Source organism: Poeciliopsis prolifica, unplaced genomic scaffold (genome assembly GCF_027474105.1).
Source record: "Poeciliopsis prolifica strain line A6 unplaced genomic scaffold, Auburn_PproV2 SCAFFOLD031, whole genome shotgun sequence".
NCBI classification, from domain to species: domain Eukaryota; kingdom Metazoa; phylum Chordata; class Actinopteri; order Cyprinodontiformes; family Poeciliidae; genus Poeciliopsis; species Poeciliopsis prolifica.
Window position 1 is genome coordinate 4,766,712 of NW_026562406.1, and position 20,559 is coordinate 4,787,270.

Below are 20,559 nucleotides of genomic sequence, written 5' to 3' on the forward strand. Positions count from 1 at the left end.
AGTATTTATATAAGCTTTCAAATACAATTGCAGTCACCATCAAACAGCAAGCTATGGTAGAAATCATACATACATGGTACAAAACGTTTCTACTGTGAAGCAACACACTGCCTGGTAAAATTCACATTGGTTTAACTTTGACAACTTTATGTAATCATGTATTAGTAAAATAATAATGTAGTAGTAAGAGAATAAATCATGTAGAGTCAAAAGAAAAATGAATTTTGCATTTATGTTCCTCAAATCTTGCAAATAAGAATAAGGTATTCAGGCTCTGTATGTACAAAGGTGGTGGAGTGATTCCTCAAATGTCTTGCACGTGTAACTGCAGCAAAGCTTAACAAAGTATTGACTCTGTGGTTGAGTAGAAATGCATGCATCACACAATTATCTATGTGTCTCCTTTTTCTTCTGTTGTATGAATAGTTTTGTGAACTGACTGTAATACTGCTGTAAACGCATGTAAGCTCCTAAAGATTTTGGCGTAAATCAATTATTTGTGCATTTTATGTCAGGACTCTGGACAATGAAAATAAACGACAGAATCGGAACAATTTTACGCCTGAAAACTCTCGACAGCTGACAAGATTAGGAAAAGAAATGTAGTGCAAGAAATTAAAAAGTGGAAATGTGCAGACAACAACTATCCTTGAAAAACCCGGTGACAAAAGATGGCCCACTTTTTTAAGCTCACATAATTAACAGAATACTGTTAGCAATTTGTCGTGACCTAAAATTCATTTCGCTTCTTTGGCATAAAACACAAACACACACACACACACACGCACACACACACACACACCCACACACACACACACACTTCACCCAATAAAGACTATCGACTGGGAATGATGTTCAGCTGGGAGTATGGTAAACAAAAGCAGCATGATTTTCCATTTACTCATAAAAACTTTGTGAGACAAAAAAACAAATTAAAAGCTCAATCAACAATCTGAAACAGCATGTAATCAGCAGAGGAAATAAGTGATCCCAGATTCGTTATCGGCTTTCCTCCTCAAAGGTGAGATAGCCTCTACTCAACAGCACATGTTACAATGCTTCCAAGGATAAAGCAGTAAAGCTATCTGGAAATCCTTCGCACATCCACTTCGGCTCATAAATCAGGCGGTTCACGATAAAATATTATATGCTAGAAGATGATGTTTGGCACGCAATAGTTTGACCTCAATGAACATTTCCTAATTACATGCAACGGCTTCCTGGGGCCGTTGGCAGCACTGTAATTTGTTCGCCGTCCTCCGTGGAATAAAGCCCTGCAATTTAATGCATTTGAACTTTGATTCTTGTGATTTAATTTGTTGAGAGCACTGCAAAATGTTAAGCCTATAAGAGGGAAAAATGTTATTGTGATGGCAAAGGACAAGCCTCACAAATACTTTCCCAACACCCCAGCCTCTTGTTTTATAAGGTATTCCAGGAGTAATGAGCTGGCTAATGAAGAAATATGTGAGCTACAGCTGCAAGTCAGCAGGAGAATTGGGGCAATTAGCTTTCAAATAAATGTCACATATCCCATCTGCAATATCATGGAAATCTGTCATTGGTCCAATTTGCTCCACACATATGAAAAAAACAGAACGGAACAGAAAGAGAAGAAATGAATACGAAATTGTGGCTTTTCCATTTAATTTAGCCATTTCATCCGAATCTCACCTGAGCCTTTAATTATTGAGTGCTTTCTTAACTAACCCAATTAAAGGAGCTTCTGCCTGAGAAGGTTGGCAGATTTTTTTTTTATTGATTGATTTTTTTATTCTAGGAAAAGCCACCTTTTGAATTGAACAGCTCAACAAAGAAAGGGGGCGGTGCAGGGACACGTCTAAATGGCGCGGTGTGTAAACATGCACTCTCAGTTCAGGCACAGTGATGCCATTAATATGATTAAACCCCACTTCAGCGCGCTTTTCCTGGCACTTTGCATATCCCACATTGCTGAGTTGTTTCAATGCAACTCTATATTTCATGACATAAAGAGATATGGTGAATATAAATTACGTGTTTTCCAGTTCGCTCTGTGAAACCGTGTGAGAGGTTGGTTCCTTACTGCATAATAGACGCACTTCTCCTCTATCCCGAACCTTCAGGTTTTACGGACTGTGTACATGTTATTGTGCGAGAGAAGTGCTCCCGCAATAGGTTCTCAATTTTTCTGCCTTTGTCTCAGTTTGTGCATTGAACCGTATTGCGTCTTTTGTCTCCCTTTTCTTTCGTAGAAGCTGGTTGCTTCAGAAATCAAACTCTCCCTGCAGGTCAGATGGCAAAATATTATCAGATGCAGTTCTCTTTTAATCCAACGCTGCCTTGTTGAAATACTGATAAGATCCTCAATATGTCTCTCAATGAATGTCACACACTACCATACAAACGTAGACGATGCATATTTTTTTTAAATTGGATACAAAAGCCTATAAATAAGTTGTTAACGAGATGTGGCGACCCTGAAACGCCACTCTTTTCTCTAGCAATTCTATTGAGTTTATTTATACCAGCCTCTTACAGCTGGATCAGTCAACATTGCAGATTTTATTGTCGCCCGTAGCCATCCTGCTCGCTGCGTGCGGTGGAAAGATAAACTTATGATCCCTGTCCAGCCTTGCTTGTCACAGTTTCAGCTGCTTTAAATCTCTTAATCATTGCTCTGGCTCCAGATATCAGCAAGTTGAGGCAAGTAACAATTTACATGCAGCCAGTTCCTGACTTACAGTACAGTGAAAAAGCATGTTTTTCTACAGATTTATTTTCCTTTTTTTTGCAGCTTTTTGTTGCCATTTTTTTCCCATCACAGATAAGTGAAAACCTGTAAAAATGTAACTGACCCTCTTGTTGATAAATCATAAATTAATAGTGATCACTCTGATTTTTGTCACATTTAACCCTCATTTTCTGCCTCTAAAATGAATAAATCATTTCAATAGAACCTGTCAAACACCATGAGGGAGGGGGAAAAAAAGACCTTAAAATGCAACACTTTCGTACCCTGATCTAAACAATTTACACAAAAGTTGCAAAGCAAAGTCACTGACATCTGTCAGTCAGAAAATGCTTACAAATAAAATTCCTAAGTGGATCTGGCTGAGGGGCACTGGGACTGAAGTGATTCACAGTTAGCACATTGAGGACTCATCCAGAAAGTCAAAAAAAGAAAAAAAAACAACATCTAAATCTCCGCAGGCCTCACTTGTCTCAGTTAAGGTCAGTGTTCATCGTGTAACAATAGACCAAAAAAAAAAGGAAATGGAAAAAGATGGGCACAAATGGCATCCTGAGAGGGTTACAAGGTGAAAACAACTGCTGGCCCAAAAGAACCAAAGGCCCATTTGACATTTGCCGAATAAAAAACTCTTGATAGTTCCTGGTCAGACAAAACTTGAACCTTTTGAAATGTGTGCATCCTGATACGCCTGGTGTAAAACTAACCCAGCGTTTAATTTCTTTCGTTTCCACACAGACTGTGACTGGATGCCACCATAGATTCTAGTTCATAAAAATGTTTAGTTGTCAAGAGTTTTCTCACATTAAGCAAAAACATTCCTATGTTATGGAGTGGGGCAGTTTTTAAAAGCACAGGACAAAGCCCACATTTGAATGACTAAAAATAATCAAACATACTTTTTTTGCAGTTGCATGTAAAATCTACTGGAACGCTGCTAAACAGGTCGCTCGTGCCTGAAAACCTCTTAATCTGGTCAAATTAAAGCCGTTCTGCAAAGATGAGTTTGAAAATGATTCCTCAAGACTCATTGCCAATTATCACAAATGGCTAAAGACAGTTGTTGCCACCCAGAGTGACACACGCAGGAATTAGGTTACTAAAACACACACACTCTCTGAAAGGAAAATGGTCTCAGTCAACCGTGATCCATTTGAGCTGCTAAAATTGTATTTGCATCTCCAAATATTTAAAGATGTCAAAGTTTGAAGCTTTAAGCTAAGTTTGATAAAACAGAGATGCTAAGCAGCAGAAAAAAATAAAGTTACTTGAACAACATCACATGCAAAAAAATCTATAATTATTTCCCCCGCAGAGAAAAAGCACTTGTGACAATGGGTTTTGGCTAAACAGTGCTTTGTCCCAACAAAACTGGTTATCACTATACATGTGATAAAGTATATATTTTTACTGCTTTATATGTACAACCACTCTGCAGAATAGAAATACAACCCAATAGAGATATTCCGTATTTAGAATGATACAACAAAAAAAATGAAGGCTGTTTTTTTAAATTTATTTTTTTATTTCTTTTCTCTTTCACTGGTTAAATTAGCCATCGCACTCGTGGGATGCACAATTAAGGATGCAGCACAGATTACATCACTTCGAGCTCCAGCAGTTGCCATACTCCCAGAACATCTAATTACAGAGCTTTGACACAACAATCTTTAAGGTTCAGAGGAAATGTACAAAAAAAGCCGTAACTAGGCAGTAAATAGTAATCAAACACAGTCGAGCAGGGCTGGAAAGGTCCCACAAGCTGCCTGCTCACACTTATCTAGAGCATCAAAGATGAAAATGCTGCAGTTATCAGAGCCAATCACATGAAGCTCATATGAAGTGAAAGGTTGGCTGTTTTGCATCTTTCTAGACATTCATTCTGCCTGGTTTGCTGTGCTAACAGAATGCATGCCTTTAGGACATGCAGACAGCGGTTCTCCTTTCACTGGCAGCCCGTAAAGTTTGAGGTCAAAGTTTTCATCACCTTTTGACACAGTCGGCAGCCCACCTCCAGCTTATATTTCTTAACTTTCAGACTCCTTTTTTTCTCCCCAACACAATCGCTTTACGACGTTGAGAAAGATTTGGTGAAGAAATGACTGAAAAAACAATCATAGTGAAGCTGCGAAATATAGAGGCAATCATGTCAGACCTAATGCACCCAATTTTGCTTGGAAGTCAGATTTTCCAAGAAGGGGAAGAACGACGAGCAGCACTGAGGTCAATATTCAGTATGGCTGCCACACAAAGTACTGAGACACTGTAATTGATTATTAGTTTGCCTGACTGTCTGTATCTAATTGAAATAGAGGCATGTGTGGTAATGCAACAAGAGGTACTGTAAAAAAAAACATTTGATTTGATTACGTAGGCAAAATGCATATTCGCCTTACAATAATTGTGTTTTTTCTGACGTTCCGCGCTGCCTGTCAGGAAATATGAAACCACCTCCAGCTGCACTGGAATCACTTACAAGAGGCAAAATACGTGATCACGAAGGTATATCACTTTATTAACTTGTAATTACAACAATCCATGATTAACCATCATAGGGTTAAATACTCATCTTCATTAAGTCATGTTTCTGGCCTGTGTTAAAAAAGAACACCTATCACTGTCCGTTCGGCACAAAATGGGCCGAGGTGGCCGAACCACTGAGGAAGACATGCTCATGGTTCCCAGGAAGTAAACAGCCTCGTCTGATTCAAGCAGCATTTCGTTTTTCTACCTCAAAAGTTTTGGCGCAGATTGTCGGATAAACTTCAGAAATGTAACCCCAAGTCCCTCATTTTGCAAATTTTCCACCATTAGATGATAAGACTTCAAACTTGACATTCAAAATAATCTTCTTCCAGACAGCTCAAAACATTTAAGATGTTTAATCTGCCTAATTCTCACAGCAGAGAGCTGCCGTTCCAGTCTGTCATTAATTGTGTAGCTCCAGAGTGGAAATATCTGCTTTGTAAAGGAATTTGTGCCCTTCCTGATTTTTGAAGTTTCATTTGTTCGTAGGAAGCAGAAGTTGAGTAGTTTTCAAATTGAACTGTCAGGTTTTTCATTAAAATGGAAAAGAATCACCTCTTTTCCTTTTTATCTACTTATTTACCTGACATGTGTCACCAGAAATTGTCTTCATGTCGCTGAACCCAAATATTTTGACCTGCTGATGTCAGTATGTCCCATCCCGGACAAACACCTGTCCTCGTTTGACGACATATTGTCCACGCTCACTATTAGGCCAAAACAGGTACATAAATATAAGCCAAATAAATTTAAATTCTGCCAATTTGACTTAAATTAAACATTTTTCTTAGGTTAATCCTTCACAATCATTGGGGTCATTCTGCTTCTGCCTGAGGTTGCTTTTTCCAATTAGTGTGAAAATGAAGGGCCTCCGGGTCAACAACACAATCTGCAGGCACAGATAGTGACTCTTGCAGGACGCTGAAACAGACCGCCTCAACCAGGCCCCTCCCTGCAGCAGCAGCACCACCGATCACCACAGGACCAATGACTCATGGCTGTTGCATCGCTTTGGTTCAAGCTGGACATCTCTAATCCTCAACAATAAGCTCGCTGTCCTCTGTCAGGGCAAACAAAACAATGCTGAATAAACAGTCTGGCTGCCAAAACACCCAGGAGCAAATGTTTCTGCTCAACGGAGGCGAAGTGACAGCAGTAAAAGAAATCAGTTTTTTTTGTCTGTTTTGTTTTTTCAAGATTGAGACAAACCAGGCAAGAAACTCTGTGGTCTTCGTCTGCAGACACAGCCATCCACACTCCATAAACCAACAAGAGGGACTTCATTAACACTCAGCCACTCCTGCCGGACTAACTTGTGTGCTGATTAAAGCTACTCAGTGGTGGCTATTACTTTCCCGCTGATTAGGAACCAGTGATTGTGTTAAGGCTGATTGGAGACAAACACACTGGCATACCAATTACATCGAGAGCCATCTAGCCAGTGGTCAAACAACGCTTTCAGGTCATTCCGAATTCAACGCGGGTGTAGCTGAAAACATGATTATTCTGATGAGCTATTTCTGTTGAGTGTTGTCTTTAAAATCAAAGCAGCGAAGGACGTCTCGCTGGATAACGAGCACCGGCCTGCTTTGGTAAATGGTACACGGCCAGAACTCGTGCAGCGTTTTTATCAAGTCCAGCGGACCCCCAAAAGCGCTCCGCGCTCCATCCGTTCACGCTCTCATGGTGGCAAGCTGCTGGGGAGATAACGGAGGATTTTAACTGTACATCGCCCCAGCTGGTCCAATTTGGAGCAACTCTCTTTAATGTCAACTTCTCTTTAATGTTGCTGCAACATTAAAGAGAAAGCCCAGATCAGCTTTGGTGGAAACAAATACTTTGTTCGGAGCTGCAGTGTAAGAGACATTCTGAGGTAAAAGCGCCGCCAAATGTTTTTCACTATGCAGCTCCGGTTTCTGACACAGATGGGAGATTAAAACAAACTTTACAAATGGTTCTCATAAAAAATAAAAACAAAAAAAGCAGCTCAAAACACAAAACCAACACTTTTTTTAAGTTGAAATTTATGGGTAGTTTTAAAGGTGCTCATCATCCTTCCCCTGCATGGGCACGCCGCTCTGAATCATAAAGAGATGCACGACGCCCATTTGAACATAATCTCAACAATCAATCAGCCACACCACATAGAAGTCAATGGGCCATGACAGTGTGTACCTGTCAGATCTCTGCCTCTTAATGCACCATAAGGCCGACGCCTCTGAAATGTAGCACCAGCTCAAAAGTTGCATCCTTTTTGATGCAATCAGTGCCATTTTGTACATTAACCAATGGGTTAATGTAGATTTTCCTGTGAAGAATGACTTTGCATATATACAAATGATATTTTTCATCATTGAGGTTGTGACCTTTTCCATATTTTCACAAATTTCCAAAAGTGTTCCTGCAAGGAAATTAAGTTCTGGAGTGAATTCGGATGGCAGGATATATTACATAAATATCTAATATTGTGTAGTGCTGCCTTAGCACTCTCTGTTTCCCAGAGAAAGCTCAGAGCCTAATGACATTTTATTAATGCATTATTGAAGAAAAACCATAATCCGCTTTTTGTTCTGGTATTCATGCATATCCTACGATTCAGTAGCTTGCACATTACAATAAATTCTGTGAAACCTCTGTTTTTATCTCCCTTCTCTTTCACACACAATGAAAATGTTCAAGTCTTGTAAAAGAGATAAAGCACTTACATGAGGGTGGGGGGGTGGAAACTACATTATCTTAAGGAAGCAAGGAACGTGACAGATTTTCTGAAGCCTTTTCTGAAGCCTTCTCATATTTTAAAAATACCATGTTGCCTTTATGATGAAGCCCTCTGAGCAAAACAACTGGCAGGAACATCAGAGGTGAAAATTGTGCATATGATCATCAAATTACCCAACATTGATTAAAACTCAAGTAGCAAATTCTTTATTACTGCTTGTTTGGTGTATTTATCTTATGGAACAAGCAGGTGATTTATCCATTTATGCTCCATTTATCCAGGTAAGAACATCCGCCCAAATCCATGTTTCGGTCCTTGTGCTCTTAATGGATTTTAATGTACTTGTGTTATTTACTCAAAGAACGTTTCAACGTCCCAACATTTCTGTCATTGGAGATAAATCAAAGGAACTTGATGACAATCTTTACTTACATTTTATAGCTTCTTAAAGTCAAACATAAAATATATTAAATGAGTGTATATTATGATTATATTACCAGTAAAAAAAAAATTATGAAATTATGAAAGTATGAAGTTTTCTTTGTGTCTTTCTTGCATACACAAGTGCAAACGCAAATGTGCACATAGGTGTGAGTGTATTTTTTTAGTATTTAAGACGATGAAAGGCCCATTTTCCAAGAAATACTACTTTGTGAACACCGCTGCTCCTTACTGGGCGCAAAGTCGGAGTCATATAAGTAAGAAGAATTGCTGTGTTTGGGGTAGTGGCAAGGATTAGGACAAAGGTGTGAATTGAGTGAAATGTTTATGGTTAAGCATGTACTGGTAATGGTTTGTTTTTTTACCCGTGCAACGAAACATCAGTGGAAGTCAGTGCAAAGTCCTTAGGAAGATAGAAAGATGGAAGAGAAAAAAATATATAAATCAAGCGATTACAAAAAGACTTTGCAGCAGTTCAAACCCTCTAATTATTTCAGTGTTTTGTTGAGGTTTTTTTATATTTTCCAGGACCGATTTATGTTTAAAAAAAAAAAATTTTCTGACCTGTGGCTCGGTGCTCTAATAATAAGCTAGACACATGAACATTTCAACAATTACTGAGGCAAACTTAGTGAACCTCACCAGCCTGTCTGTTATTACGATATCATTTATTCACACAAAACCTTCACAACACTTCAGTCGCTCCCACGTAGTGACTAAAATCTTTGCATCATATACAATTACCGCAGCTCATAGCATGTCATCTCGGCTGCATAAACTGTGTCCGGCTGAACTCTGTAACTCCTGTTTGATTTAACATCAGTATGCGAGCATCGTTTGCACGTTAGCAATCAGGTCAGCGTTTAGCCCACGACCATGCAAGCTTAACAAGCTCTGGGTCCAAATTGAAATTGTCATTGCGGCCCGAGCTCATGATTAACAATGATTTATTGCGTGTGTGTTTTAAAAAAATAAAATAAAATGTCAGCGCAGCAGTCTGCAGTCTGGCACAAGCTGTTTCTGGTCTCTGGTGTTTTCGCCACGCAAAGAACCCGAGGAGACAGTTTGGCCGTAAGACAGACCCCAACCCAGTGAACCCAGATTTATGAAGCTGTAGCTCTTTATCCAGACACAGCTGACGAGAGAACACACAAGCACTGAATCAGCATGTTTGCAAATATTGCACGAGCACAGCAACACAGACACACATGGCATCGTTTGCAGCTTCCAATTTCCCCCCATTCAACTCCCTTAATTGTGAAATTTCATTAAATTGAATGTGAGATCATAGCAGTCACAGGGAGCCAATTAACAGAGGGGGAGATAAGCTTTGTGGAAATATAACAGGACATTACACTAATGATATTTGAATTTGCAGGGGGCAAAAAGCCTCTTTTGACTCTCTTATTAGGAAGCTCTAATGTATGCCTCCCACACATACTCTAAGCTTAAGCAGCGTTACAGTGAGTCTACGAGCTGTTTAGATATGTCCACCTACTCAGTGTGTCTCATAAAAATGCTCATTAAGCAAACTAAAACGCACGGTCTCACACACTAACGTAAAGCAACTGATATTTGTGGAGAGTGGAAATGAAGCCGCGAAGGAGCTGAAATTACATCGTACGTGGGGCGCGTCTTTCTCTCCTGCCCTCACCTCGCGGAAACTTCGACAACCACCTGAGCTGCGCCAAATTAGGCCTCAGAGATGGAGAAAATATGCCTCTTTTCATCAGTGTCCTCGGTTGCAAATCTCAAAAGTGCACTAAAGTGAGCTCAAAGTGCAGCTGTGAGATAGCCTTGATAAAAATACCACCTGGCTGGGGGTTTCTGCTCTTCTTTTCATGTTTTCTGCTCTGTAAATAACCAAGCGAAGCCCAGCTTTACATTTGTCCATCCAGTGCGCGCCAAGACTTTCGGAAGCCTTTGCTCTTTATGCAAGCATATTTGATGAGCTGTCAAAGGTGCAAGACAGACCTTAGGAGTCGTGGTTTCATATGACGCCTCCTGCGGGACAAAGTCAAGTTGAAATGCAAACATCAGCTGGAGCAGAGTTTCTGCTCAAGGGCTCATCGACCAAACATTCCAGCTCACAGTTCATCTCAGCGAGGCGTTTCATCAATTTGTTTATTGCCTTTTAAATAAAATCTTTTAATCGTAGCTCAAGTTGAACTGTGATTCAAACCTGAACCACAGGAACTTCAACCCTGAACTGTCAAGTTTAATGGGAGCCATCATTAATTGAGTTAATATTACAGCTAATGGACCATAATAATGGAAGCTTTAAACACAATTATGGAGCTGTTAAAATGTTACTGCAGTTTAAAGTAATTGAGAAAGTGTTGGGATGACTGGAGTTTTTGCAGTAAAGCAGCACCGCCCCTCTGCTGCTTGACGCTGAACTCTACTGGTGGTTCACTTTTTTTGATGGGGGGGTTTGGAGAAACACAAATTCAGCGGTGTGGAAACGTTTTCAATTTCAAAAGAAACAATAGTCATGACATGAACAATAGAGGAGAACCACCGATCATCCGCATTAAGGTCATGCTGTTGTCAAGCAACTCTTAGGGTGCAGAAGACCCTCTCAACATCTGCATAGTGTGAGGAAAATGTAAAAAGACAATCTGTGCAATCTCCAGTAAGTCTGAGTAGCATGCCATGCTTTTGGACTTTTCAGGATATTTGGCCAACTTCTGGTCCACTTTAGCCCTTTTCCTGGGTGTCAGATCAAACTTAGTTGACTTTATACTTTGCACCTCATACAGCCTTTCTATGCTTTTCTATGTCAATATCTATACCACCTTTACGTCAGACACAGAAACAACGCCGTGGGTCGGTACGAGACAAACTTCTTTTCCAGTTTGTCTGTAGAGATGCACTTGCCCTCCCACCTCTTGTAAACAGCAGCAGCAGCTCCGCTTTCGGTTCAGTCTGTGGAGACGAACCATCCAGATGTGAGTTGCTCAGTGATGATGTCACTTGGAAGAATGACTGTTGTTTTCCATGAATAGCACCAGCACATGCCAATTTGTCCCGTAACAAACGATGAGAACCAGACATTTTTATTCTGAACGTCACCCCTGGACGCTCCTGACAGAATGTGTCTGGAGAAAAGAGGATGCTCGTTCACTCTATCTTCTGTGCAACAAATATAAGAATGTTAAGCTACAAGCGAGTTAAAATCCATCTGATTGTGAATATTTACTTTTTTCTACATCATCAAGAAATGTTCAAAAATCAAGAAGAATGTCAGAAGCCGTGGGATACGAAGTGACATCTTTAGTATATCAAATTACATCAAACCCTCCAGATTATAAAAAATATTTGAGTCTGACCAGTATATTTTGTTGTTGATCAACATTGTTGTAGGCTTTGAAGTGTTTAAATTGTATTGTTTTCGTTTGCGTTGACAATGCCCAGCCTGTTGTCGTCATGAAGATCCTGGGAAGAATCTTCTTGGCTCACCTGAGTGAGCAAACAAGGACATATCAGGATTCCTCCAGTTAACTTATCACTGCGGAGTGGGAGTTGAAACATGAACCTGCTTCAACAAACCCACTATCACCTGGACAAAGCAGGCAGCACTGTGAGGATCATGTTCTTTGATTTCTCCAGTGCATTTAACACAACTCAGCCTGAATTGTTTTCTCAGAAAGATAAAGGTGGAGGCCTCAACAATCTTCTGGATGAAAGGCTATTCGACAAACAGACTTAATTTTGTGAGACAGAAGGGTCATGTCTCTAACCGGGTGGTCAGCAGCACAGAATCAGCACCGGGGACTGTCCACCCACCATTCCTTTTCGCTCTGCAAACCGCTAAACTTAAGTACAAAACAGACTCCTCTAATCTGCAGACATACTGCAGCTCTACACCCAACTCCACAGAGTCAGAGATGCTCAAGAAGACAAGTACAGAGAACTTGGTGGCATGGTGTGAAAATGATCATCTTATCTTAAAAAAATAAACCAAACGAAGGAGATGATTGTAGATTTGAAGAGAAACGAGGTCATGCTGAACACTGCTGAATTTAGAAGTGGAGATGATTTAGTTTAAATACCTCAATGTTAATCTGGAGCTGAAACAAACAACAGGAAGGGACAGAGCAGACTGAAGAAGATTAGGTCTTTCAGTGTTTAATGGAAGACACTGTGGATCTGCTGTAAGTATGTTGTGGAGAGCGTAAGCTTTTCTTTATCAACCACTGAAGATAATGGTGGAAAGTAGGATTCTTCATAAAAGTAAGAAAATAACAGACAACCTTAAGCATCCTCTTTATAAGTCTGTTATACAACGAGAGTACCTGCACTCTCAATCTGCAGCAAAGTCCCCACATCACACAAGTTCCCAAACACAACAAAAAATAACCTCAAACATAATAAAAACAAATTAGGTACAGAGGATGTGAAGGTATGCTGAGTCTGAGTACCCTAGATGGTTCCTGGCATGAATATACGTTCCATTGTTCCACAGGTCCTACGTTTGCACATACATGGGATCTTCAGCACGACATGTTGAGCAAATTCTTGCAGAACACATATTGAACATCTCGTGCTGAACGTTTTGTGTTCGACGTGGATATGTGTTCTCCATCTTGTGTTTAAGGATAGGATGTTCTTCAGCTCGTGTCGAAGATGTTCATCATGAAAGTTCAATACCTTATGTTGAGCAGAAGATGTTCTGCATCTTTTGTTGAAGATCTCACATAATTATGAGACTCAGCATAAGAACTGATGTTAAATTCTTCACAAAATCAAGCTACGTTTGTTTTGTTGTGTTACGAGAGGTATTTTTACAATTCAATAGCTAAAAAAAAAAATAAAAGGAATCTTTTGTTGAAGATCATTGACAAAAAAGTTCCAAATTGTTCACTTTTTGTTCCCTTCCAGTAGAATTAATTCAGAAGTAATAACTGTATAATTACAATAATAAACCTCTTCTATGTAAAAGAAAACTGCTAAAACACTTGGTTTGTGGTAAAAAGAAAAAAAAGGTGTAATCTTGGTGATCGTCTTTTTGTATTGTACAATAAAAGCACAAGATAAAAAGTTATTAAATTGAGTCGAATTGATAAATAACAAATTGTTTTATCGTGCAAGCTAGATTTTGGATTTAAAATTCAATCAATTTTCTTTATTTTGGGGCTTTTTGTTAGGGCGGGTCATTTCTGACCCATAGGACAAGGGGAGTAAGCAGAAAGTCACGCGAGGGTTAACATATCCCATGCAACAGCAGCAAAATACACCTCGGTATTTATCTACAGCAGGACAAAATATATGTACCTTTTAGGGCAACACAAAAGGTATATTTGTAATTCAGTTAATTGGAATGACATTATTAATTTTATTCCAGAAATTTTTACCCAATTAAAAAAATGCTAACTCATCGACCCTGGTAACATTTCTGCTTCTTATAACAAAGAGGATTTTTTTGTTGTTGTTGTCCAAAATGCCGGATTCCTCCACCTGGTTACGGCCTCATTATGCTGCACCAACATCATTCGAACACAGCTCCGATCCTGCCGTTTCCTGCTCCGTGTTATCAATTTCCATCAATTTTACTGTGAAAAGCGGGTCCCTGGGGGTTTATGACACACAAAGCTCAATTAGGATCATGCCGTGTATGGTTACCGAGAGAGGGCCTTGGCATAAGGCAGCCATCATTGCCACACTTTTCAAAGCAAAGCAATGAATCACGTGGCTTTCACAACAGAGGTACCATCAATTAAACTCTGAATTTGGAGGTATGGATGGAGTTAGAAATGTTCAGCTGAATTTTCTAAACTCTTCTAAGCACTATCAAATATATATATATATATATATATATATATATATATTTATATATATATATAAACCATCATTAAACCTTGCAGGGAATCTATATGAGCATTTTGTCCATTAGAGTCAGCGGCAGAAGCAGGAAGAGCTATAGGGATTTGAGCAATTAAAGAAGTACTTAAGGTCTCAGTGCAAAACAGCAACCTTTTATTGTTGTTTTTAAATGTCAACATCAATATGTCTGAATCCTGGCTTCAGCAGAAACCTGCTGAAGTCAGGTATTATTAGGAGGAAAAATAATTGCATTAATTGAGAGGATTATATTCCCAAACAGCTTTTTTAAGTCAAAGCCTTCTCCCACAGGAAAGCACAGATTCATTAGCCAGACCACCAGCTGCCCTCAGATCTCTGCTGTGCATGCAGCCAGCTAAGCAGCCAAAACAGATGCTGTTGTTCTCATGCTTCTAGCACTAATTGACTGGTGCAATGTCACTTGCTTTGAAACAAACAACATCCAGCCTAAGCCTAATCATTCACGTTGGGAAGAACTCCTAAAAAAGCAGATCGTTGCCTACAGCTGTTGCTTCCGAGTTGAGGTCTGTCCAAGCTAGAAGTTTCCTTATACAACAGTTTGGATCTGAGATGAATGTTTTTTTATTTATTTATTTTTTCTGCTGAAGTGATTTGAGAAGCCAGGAGTTAATAAATCCTGAGTGACTCTGTGGCACCAGATAATCTCTGTCATGGTGAATTATTCATGAGAAAAATGTTGTTTAAGGTCAGAGCTGCTGTGGGTGAGTTAAACAGGTGCTCATAAAACCAACATCATAAGATGTGACTGAGAAGATGAACTCTATTTACAGGGTGTGCATTCATGCACCACCGAGTTATATCAAAAAAAATATTTTAGACATAGTGCACTGCAACCTATGTGTCTCTGGTGCTATTGACCCTCCAAAAAAGAGTCTCACTTCACCACACATAAGTGGGTAACAGTACTATCAACTTTTTTCGACAGCATTTCATGTGTCCTTAGTGGGTTCCACAATTGAAACATTGAACCACAAGAGAAAAGGCAGATAAAGTGAAATGATGCTTACCACCCCAAAGTAACACCGACTGCAGCAGCAGGATGTGCAACATGTTTCTCTGGATTGCGGAAAGGCAGAAATTCCCCTCCAAATTTGACTGCATGTCCAAATGTCTCAGTTTAAACACATAAAGCCACCCGACATCCATGAAAAATTCAAATAGGTATTTCCTGGGATAAGTGTCATGCCTCGTCCAGGGTATCTGTGCAGACACGCGGAAGCTGGGCTGAGAGAAATGGAAGTAGGCTTAATTTGATTAAAAATAATAACAGTGATTATGATGGTTCACGAATCACATGGATGAAAACTTGCTGCGTCGCGTCAACCTTTCCAGCATGTTTGGAGCGTCAGCCTCTGCGTGACTCTTGGAGACGTCGAAAACGGTGAAGGGAATCCTGCCCGGATGCATGTTCACAATTAGTCTGTCACATTATCCCACTCATCCCGAAAAAAAATCTGAATAAAGAGAGAGATAATGTTCAATTCCCCCCTTTTCGGATGTTCAGTGTGTTTGGATGTTACGCGCCATCCTTAACTTGTCTGCGGCGAAGTGCGTAAAGTCCGAACTGCGGCGCCAGGCATCCCGAAACGTGCGCATGTCAATTAAAAAGGATGAAAAGTTAGAGATCAGCATACATCCACACGCTTTAGCAACCTGTCGTTTCGTCAAAAAAAAAAGTCTCTCTCGCGCGCAACTCCCAACAACAGATTGCAAAAGCGGCGGCGCGCGCCGGAGCCAGCGTTTTCCTCTGTCAGCCCTAATTAGTCTCTGGCTCCGGGGTCGTTCCTGGATGTCGCCAAAATCCGACTTCCAGGCTTCGTCTTTCTGTGTTCATGTGGCCGGATAAGAGTCCGGTCTGCAGAGTCGGGCGCTTACGCGCTGCCAGCCCCGTCCAATGCGCGCAGAGAGAAGCGCAGAGGGGAAGGAAGTGGCGACAACATCTGCCAGCGGCGCTCCATGGGAGGTGTCTTCCACTTGGGGGACAGCAGATGCCACAAATAAGAAAGAGAACTGTTATCTTAACTATTTGGACTGGTCGTAGCAGAAAGCACTCATTACCTAAAGCATTTTTTTCTTTTTTTTACACGGAAAAATTCGGTTTTACTTTCGAGGAGCGTGTTTTTTTTTTTTTTTTTTTTTGGCGTTGCCCTCAAAACTGCTTCCTATGTGCGTCCAAAATAATAATAATAAAAAGACTTTAAAAGTTGCTATCGAACATGAGTAACCAATTGCGTGACTGCACCACTTGGCAGTCACTAGCGACCCCGTGCGGTGCGGGAACCGCAGCGTGCATGTATGCGGAGATTGTGGACTGAAACAAATGAAATTTGAGGATTTCAAGTCGGCATCAAAAAGAAATCGCACTGCAAGATGGCGGCCACATTGCCTTCCATATAATCCTTTCCACTCCTCTGTGTTTATCCTCACAGCTGACAACAGAAGTCTCAGCTTCTGAGTCTCACATTGCTTTATTCCTGTTTTTATTTTTGTTTAATGTGTTTGTTTTTTTTATTATTTTAAAGCAATTGCCATGCGTGAATTCATTTATTATTACTGTAATCTCTTGACTGATTAAACTAGGAGTCTCAGAGATTTTTTTTTCTTCTTCTTCTTCTTCTTCTTTTTTAAGCAGAGCAGATGGTGTGGTGAAATACAGATAAAGAATAATCCATGAACACTAAATACAGAAAAAACATGGGATGAGTCACCCACAGCCTTATCCTTCCAAAGATGTGTTTTCATGGCGGCATTGCTGTCTGCCGGTGTTGTGCTCAGCATAATGTAACCTGACGTAAAGTGCCGTGCAAAAGTCTTCACTCCCGTTTAACATATTCACATTTTTAGCAAGAGCTGCCCAATGCTTTTAATATATTTTGGAGGGTCTTTGTGTGAAATACAATCTCCTTTTGCTTATTTAAGAGCTGCAGTTCTTTTTTTGGAGTACTTTCCCCATCTGGAGACTGAACTCTTTGCCCATTCTTCTTTGCAAAATAGCCCAACCTCAATCTGCTGCATGGAGAGCATGTGCGAGCGGCCTGTTTTTAAAAGATTTTACTGCGTTTCTCACTTCAACAAGTAATTGACTTCATAGGAAAACGCAATATTTTTGACAAATTTCAGTCATTTTTGACAATTCCCTGATTAATGCTCTCTGAAGCTCTCATAAGTAAAGTCTCTTCATTGGGCGATTTGATCACACACAGATGGACTCTCGTCACAAGCTATTCTGGAGGCTGAATAAATATGTAACCTATACTTTTATGATTTTTTTTTTTTTGTTTTTTCTTAAATTCTTTAAAACCACATATCATTTTCTTCCCACTTTGCATTTGGTGGGAAATTTCTTTGAAAAAAACCATTGAGTCCGATAAAACCTCAAAAAGTCAACGGCAAATGACTACCACTGCAAGCTACTGCGAAAGTCAATTCTCTGCTTTTTCCTATTTAGAGCCGAAGTATTTATTCTAATTTTAGGCTTCTCTCGCTGGTTTGCTTCAAATTCCCACTTTCCTCCTTGAGGACCTAAGCTTTTACCTCCCCCTGAATGTGCGCTATTTGTTCCTGGAAACAACAGCTCCTCTTATATACAGCTGCAAAAAGCATTAGGGCTGCGGGGAACGAGTGTGTTGATGCAGAGCTGTCACTTCACTCGCGGTAATGATGGACTGGAACATCACTTACACAAAGGCTGACAGACGTCCAAAAGTCGCCTTCCCCCCCCATTCCAGAGCCCGACACTCAGTCAAAGCCCATGAAGCCCACGCTACACTGAGGCCCATTCAGCTGCCGGAAAGCCGAGCGAGTGCCAGGCAGAACTCGAGTGGATTTAGTTACATGGTCTGTAGCTGCAAGTCGTTAGAAAAGCTGACCTTCTTTCTGCGCGGCACATGGTAAGTCCATCTCTCTGGCTAAATTATCAACACATTTTGCTGCTGTTAAAGCTCACACGCACGGTCTCCATCTCCTTCCTGTGCAGTCAGAGACATGAGAATTCATTCTGAAAAGACAATGGAGCTTTAGGAGGTGATGGAAGGCCCCAAAAATGGGACCGTCTTCACATATGCCTCCTTTAGATCTGCACCTCTAAGTCAGCGAGCCATCTTTTGATGTCTGTTCAGAAAGAAAGGTTTGAAGTCACTCACGCCTTGGAAAAATCTGGAAGCATTTGAACTACGTGGGAATGCCAAAGATGTGCGTTGTACCATACAGTATTTATATCCATCAAAAGTTTTCACTTTTTTTTTTTTTTTTTTTGTCATTTCAAAAACCACAAACGGGAACCACTTACTTGTGATATTTATTTTCAAATATATACGTGTTTTCGCTTCCAAATTACCCAGACACCAATATCTCAAAAGCACTAGACAGACATTTGAGCATTTGGAACAGAGATCGGCTTAACTAGGCAGTTAAAGCCCTTGCAATTTGGTTCTTGAGTTTAATTTGCATCGCCTGACACTGATGGGTGCTGTGATGGACCTGACCTTTTCAGGGTTCACACCTCCTTCTACCAAATGACTGCTAGAGGTAGGCACCAGTACCACAGCAACCCTGCGCAGGTCAAGTTGAAGTAGAAGGTTGATAATTATATGCCATTAATGATTTAAATGTTCCAGCTTGGTTGTCAGGTGGTTTGGACAACTATTCAGAAGGGATTAATTTATTTTATTGTGGTAGTATGTAAGATTCCAACACAAAGTGAATGATTGGGAGATTGAAGGAAAGGTGTACATGGATTCCAAACATTCAACGAAGTGAAATCTGAAAAGTGTTAAAAGCTTTATTTTTTTCCGTCCTCTAGGGGATGTGTTTTCTTCGATTGGACTTCCAGAGATTAATTTTTCTCTGTCTTCTTAGCTTAAACTAAACCTCCACACAGCAGTCGTCAGGTCTTGCCATAAATTCTCAGTTGGATTTTGGTCTGAACTTTGACCATTCTATTACATAAACATCTTTTTTTTAGCTTAACGATTCTATCCGACCTGTGGCTTTACCTTCACAAATGTTGTCCTGCTGGAATCTGAAGCTCAGTTTCTGTTTTAAATCTTTTGCAGTCTCAATATTACACTTTGTTCGGTTTGCTTATTTTCCCCATCATCCATCTTCTCTGTCCCTATTGGAATGAATGAATGAATAAATAAATTAATAAATAAATCCCACACTGATCTTTCCGGCAGTGTTAGTTGTCCGCCGCAGATTGTGTTTTAAAAGTGCGCCAGAAAAGTTTGGTTGCAACCTCATCATTGAACAGTGGTTTGAGTTCTTTAAAGTGATGATATAAAAAGTTTACTATTATTTTGAGGATTACATGAAGAGCAAGAACCAACAAAGAAACTTCACATACTAAGAAATGCAGCATAAGGGATCCTGGAGAAGAGAATTCAAATTACAAATAAATTACTCGTTGAACAGTTTGTTGGATAGTCTCGTGTTGATAATAATAGTAGAAATAAATGAGTGTTTTAAGCCATTTGTTGCCACACAAGACCTTCACTTGTATCTTCAGAATGACTCATCCCTTGTGTCTTCTCTTGGATGGTATCCTTCATGTGTGACCTCGACCAGCCTCAGCAGTTTGTTCTCCTCCCACATGCTAGACAGGGGGTCCAAATTCATCACCACCTTTCATTCTCCACTTCTGGTCTATCTGATCAATGATAGCATTAATAATAACCGCTGCAGAGTGCGCCGTCGCCCTCTGTGCCTCGCCCGCCCACTCCCGGCCCCACGCAGATTACCACCAGCCATACACAACCCATTAAAAACCATGTTTACTTATCGGCCTCTCTGGGGCCATCACTCTGTTTTCAAGACTGATGCCCAAAGGGAAGGCAAAGAGTGACCTTCCTGTAGTCCTGCAGTGCTGTAAAGTCAGCAGTCCCAATTGGTTTGTCCTGTAATTCTCTGCCTGAACTCTGCTGAAGTCAATGTCAGTGCCTTATAATAGCACGGAGCGAAAGCAGCCCCTAAGAGGTGACAAGGAAAATAAGAATCCATGTTCTTTCTCAAAAAGCTGAACGGGAATGCAAGTTTATGAGGAAGCATTTCTCTGATTTCAGCGATGGTGAGATTCTGCAGTGAAGTTTTGTTGATAGATATATTTTAGTCAGCCTAACTGACTTTGCTCTCCTTTGTGAAGAAGAAAGGAAAATAAACAGATGCAGCTATAGTTATCCAATCAAGTAGTTCTATAAATTCTTGACTCATGGGACTGAATGCAAATCAATGCTACACTTTTCAGATTTAATTTGTTAAAAATACAAATGTCCAAAGGTTG

At 40.2% G+C, this 20,559-nt stretch overlaps 1 protein-coding gene across 1 annotated transcript in view; it reads right to left on the reverse strand.

Annotated features, from left to right (window-relative positions):
- Window positions 1-16,161, reverse strand: part of si:dkeyp-14d3.1 (transmembrane protein 132D) — a 148,887-nt gene extending 132,726 nt beyond the window's left edge. Inside the window, exon 1 of the mRNA XM_055050585.1 lies at window positions 15,290-16,161. Within this exon, the coding sequence (XP_054906560.1) occupies window positions 15,290-15,428 (139 nt within the window). The 5' untranslated portion in view covers window positions 15,429-16,161. The remainder of the gene's footprint in view (window positions 1-15,289) is intronic.
- Between the last annotated feature and the right edge of the window lie 4,398 nt (window positions 16,162-20,559).